Here is a 4109-nt window from a genome sequence, read left to right as displayed (position 1 = left end):
GTGGGTCACATTCTAATGAGATTTGCTGTCGGTATGGCGTTCTCGGCGCCCTCTACACTTAGTACGCATGCCATATGACCTTCCTCCTAAGTTATATCCCTTATGTTTCTTCCTGTTTTTTCACTACATTATGTGCTTCTATCAGAATTAATGTATGTGTCCCGATTCGACATCAAGTCCACATCTTTGAGAGATTGTCCGTTTTGGGGTTAATCCGTCACAGTTTTGTCCTTTGTAAAAAAGGTGTCTCGATAGTTTGAAAGGTGTCGGTATTGTATATAAACACTCCTTAGCCTCGATTACCAAGCGATATGAAACTATTTTGATATATCCAGAACAATATTCAATGTGGATATAACTTCAAATGTTTTAATTATATAAATAATATATATAACTAGAGATAAACTGTGTACAAAATTGTCTTTTTTTTTTGTTTTTTATAATGAAAATTTAGAATAAGAAGATAGTATAAAGACAGAGAAGACCTTAAAATTCTTAAAACCTTAGAGCTAGCAGGTTCGAATCAAGGACTTCTTGAATCTAAGGCTAACCTTTTACCATTAGACTAAATCCTTATGTTGTACAAAATTGTTGCTCTTACAATAAATTAATTCAGATGATAAGTGATTTGAACCTTTTAAAGAAATGATTAGAGATTCTATCTTTGACTTTTACGTATAAAAAAATGCCGATTTAAAGAAGAGAACTCAGACGGCAGACCTAGGCCTTTCTCAGCTCTTTTTTGGTGAGTTTTTTGCCTAGCCCTGACCAGATCGGATACAGGTCCGGTTTCCGATAACAACCTTGCTGAAACGTAATTAAAAACATAGAATTTATTTAATCTAAAATCCATGTTAATTTGATACTAGTAGGTAGTAAATCCAAAGAAACATACACCAAAAACTCCTTGCGGTCAAATTCAATAACACGGGATGAAATTGAAGAATATGCTTTGTTTCCTTGTTGCCCAAGAATCCACCTGAATTCCCACGCGAGATTAAACCCTGTGGGAGACACTTTCCACAAATTTGTCCTCAAATTTAAAAAACTATATGGTAAAATTAAATAAATAAGTATACTCTCATTATTGAGTAATACTAGGGAGCGTGGACTTCTCGTGATATGGTTGGGACGGTGGACATATAACTTTTTTTCATAAGCAACATTATCACTATTATCACATTTTTTTAATTCAAAATATTGATTCTATTATATGGTTGGTTATGTATCTTTCTCTTTCTTTTTTTCTCTCTCTCACTCTTCATCTCTAGAAGAAAAATGTTACATACTTTAGTCAAAATAGTTTCTGCAAAACCACGTGGCCCTCTCACATTAGCATTTACTTTTCCTCTATAAATATATCACACCCACCTCACTACTTCTTCACACCAATTCATCTTCAAAACATTTCATCTAAAAAACTATAACCATCTTTCTCTCTCAAACATTCTTTCTTCTAATTCTCCTTACACACTTGTTCCTATATTCCGTCACAACAACCTCAAAAAAATACACAAAAATGAAGCTCTTGTCTACAAAAGCAACTTGTAATAGTCATGGCCAAGATTCTTCATACTTCTTAGGATGGGAAGAATATGAGAAAAATCCATATGATGATGTTCATAATCCCAAAGGAATTATTCAAATGGGTCTAGCTGAGAATCAAGTAATTAATTCACTCTTAAACTCTCTTTAATAAAAGCAACAACCTTAAAACTTTACATTTTGTACTTATAGCTTATGAAATTTGTGTTTTGCAGCTCTCTTTTGATCTCTTGGAATCATGGTTGGCTAAGAATCCAGACGCATCTGGATTCAAACAAGGTGGGAAATCCATCTTCAGAGAACTTGCTCTCTTCCAAGACTACCATGGTCTCCCTTCATTCAAACAAGCATTGGTAGATTTCATGGCTGAAATCAGAGGAAACAGAGTTTCCTTTGATCCCAACCACATAGTTCTCACCGCGGGGTCTACTTCCGCAAACGAGACTCTTATGTTTTGTCTCGCTGAGAAAGGAGAAGCATTTCTCCTTCCTACACCTTACTATCCAGGGTACGTATAATTTTTGTCAAAGTTTTAAATTTTAACTTTTTACCGCAATATAAAAGTTCATAGCTGATGATATTTTCTTTCTGTTTGGAATTTTTCAGATTTGATAGAGATCTTAAATGGAGAACTGGTGTTGAGATTGTTCCAATACAATGCAATAGCTCCAACAACTTTCAAATAACTGAACAAGCATTGCAACAAGCATACAAAGATGCACAAGAACGCAACCTTAAAGTCAAAGGAGTAATGGTTACAAACCCGTCAAACCCATTAGGCACCACAATGTCAAGGAGTGAATTAAATCTTCTCGTTGACTTTATTGAAGAAAACAAAGACATGCATTTGATAAGTGACGAAATTTACTCCGGGACTGTTTTTTCCTCTCCAAATTTTATCAGCGTTATGGAAATCCTAAAGGAAAGAAATGACCTTCAGGATTTCAAACAAACTGATAATATTTGCGAGAGAGTTCATGTTGTCTATAGTCTTTCCAAAGACTTGGGTTTGCCAGGTTTCCGTGTTGGTGCACTTTACTCCGAAAATGATGAAGTTGTCGCGGCTGCAACAAAGATGTCTAGCTTCGGCTTGATCTCATCACAAACACAATATCTTCTTTCCTCCATGCTTGGTGATAAAAAATTCACCAAAAACTACTTAGCTGAAAACTTAAAGAGACTTAAAAAACGACATGGAAAGCTCGTTTCCGGGTTACAAAAAGCCGGTATTAACTGCTTAGAAAGCAATGCTGCATTATTTTGTTGGGTTGATATGAGGCATCTTCTCCCTTCCAACACATTTGAAGCTGAAATGGATCTATGGAAGAAGATAGTGTACCAAGTTGGTTTGAACATTTCACCCGGTTCATCTTGTCATTGTAATGAACCGGGTTGGTTTCGTGTATGTTTCGCTAACATGTCGGAAGAGACTCTCAAACAAGCAATGAAAAGGCTAAAAGCTTTCGTTGTTGAGTCCACCGGCAATGTTAATAGTGTAACTAGTCGGAGCACACTTCAAAAGACAAAATCAGTACTCACTAAGTGGGTTTTTCGGTTATCGTCTCGTGATCATCGTGATCATCAAGAGGAACGGTAACTTGGTTTGGTTTGGTTCGGTTCATCATGATGTGTGTGAAAGTTGAAGAAGCTGGCCATGCACAATATTACACTTTTTTTTTCTTTTTTTTTGGTCTCCCCAATTATTTTATGGTGGAGTAGTTCAAAAAATGTTTATTTTAATTACTATATTTTTTTTACCTCATAAAATTGTAGAAAGAGAGAGAAAGCACTCTGTCCACATGGATGTGAAGTGTGAGCATATTTTTAGTTAGTCTGGTCTGTATAAGTTTGATTTAAACAGTTATTGTTGTACCATGAAAATGATATCCTTATATATTAATGATTAATAAAAGAAAGTTTATTTATTTATGATATATACTTGTGTTACTATTATTTGATGATTCCCCATCCATGAAAATCTTATCGACATCAACAATATGAAGTTTGATTATTGGTGTCTTGATGGTTTAATAATTTTTTTATTAAAACAATTAAAGTGAATAATAAAATATGAATATGAGAATAGTATTATAGTAACAATATAACACTAATAATCATTTTAGGTCATATGTAATTCGAACTCTTCACAACAAAGAAAAATTCCTACTATCATGGCAATGGATTCAATAATTAGAAAGTGAATTAGATTAATTAGATTAGATATGAATATGATGAAATCCTATCTTATGGTGATGGGTTTGCTTGTATGTATTAATTAGTAAGAATAGTACTAGTGCCATGTGTTGAACAAGGGGACTAATTGCTTTTGCGAGAAAAGCGGTGTAGAAGATGGATTGGACTGTGCTTCTTCTGCAATTACAAACCGTCCTTCAAAACCATATCACTGTTTTCAACCATGCATACATGGCGTATAACTAGGAGAGTTTGCAGTCTGTGGCTTAAGGACAAAAAGTCAACAAAGTAAATTTCTAATGTTTTGAAAAAATATTGGTATTTTTGTTGTTGAGATTGAGAAAATATATATATATATATATATATATATA

The 4109-nt window shown here is 34.1% G+C and overlaps 1 protein-coding gene across 1 annotated transcript; it reads left to right on the top strand.

Annotated features, from left to right (window-relative positions):
* Positions 1 to 1385: 1385 nt before the first annotated feature.
* Positions 1386 to 3479, top strand: LOC123921016 (1-aminocyclopropane-1-carboxylate synthase 3). The gene is made up of 3 exons (XM_045973388.1): positions 1386 to 1666; positions 1761 to 2053; positions 2152 to 3479. The coding sequence occupies exons 1-3, from the start codon at positions 1520 to 1522 to the stop codon at positions 3140 to 3142; spliced, it is 1431 nt and encodes a 476-aa protein (XP_045829344.1). The 5' UTR covers positions 1386 to 1519; the 3' UTR covers positions 3143 to 3479.
* The last annotated feature ends 630 nt before the right edge of the window (positions 3480 to 4109 follow it).

Source organism: Trifolium pratense, linkage group LG4 (assembly GCF_020283565.1).
Source record: "Trifolium pratense cultivar HEN17-A07 linkage group LG4, ARS_RC_1.1, whole genome shotgun sequence".
Taxonomy (NCBI): Eukaryota; Viridiplantae; Streptophyta; class Magnoliopsida; order Fabales; family Fabaceae; genus Trifolium; species Trifolium pratense.
This window is presented reverse-complemented; position numbering and strand designations above follow the sequence as displayed.

Bases quoted from the DNA above. Each gene is read 5' to 3' on its own strand.
- LOC123921016 (XM_045973388.1), top strand. From the start codon at position 1,520: ATGAAGCTCTTGTCTACAAAAGCAACTTGTAATAGTCATGGCCAAGAT. The intron at 1,667-1,760 runs GTAATTAATTCA...TGTGTTTTGCAG, and splicing joins TGGGTCTAGCTGAGAATCAA to CTCTCTTTTGATCTCTTGGA. The intron at 2,054-2,151 runs GTACGTATAATT...GGAATTTTTCAG, and splicing joins CCTACACCTTACTATCCAGG to ATTTGATAGAGATCTTAAAT.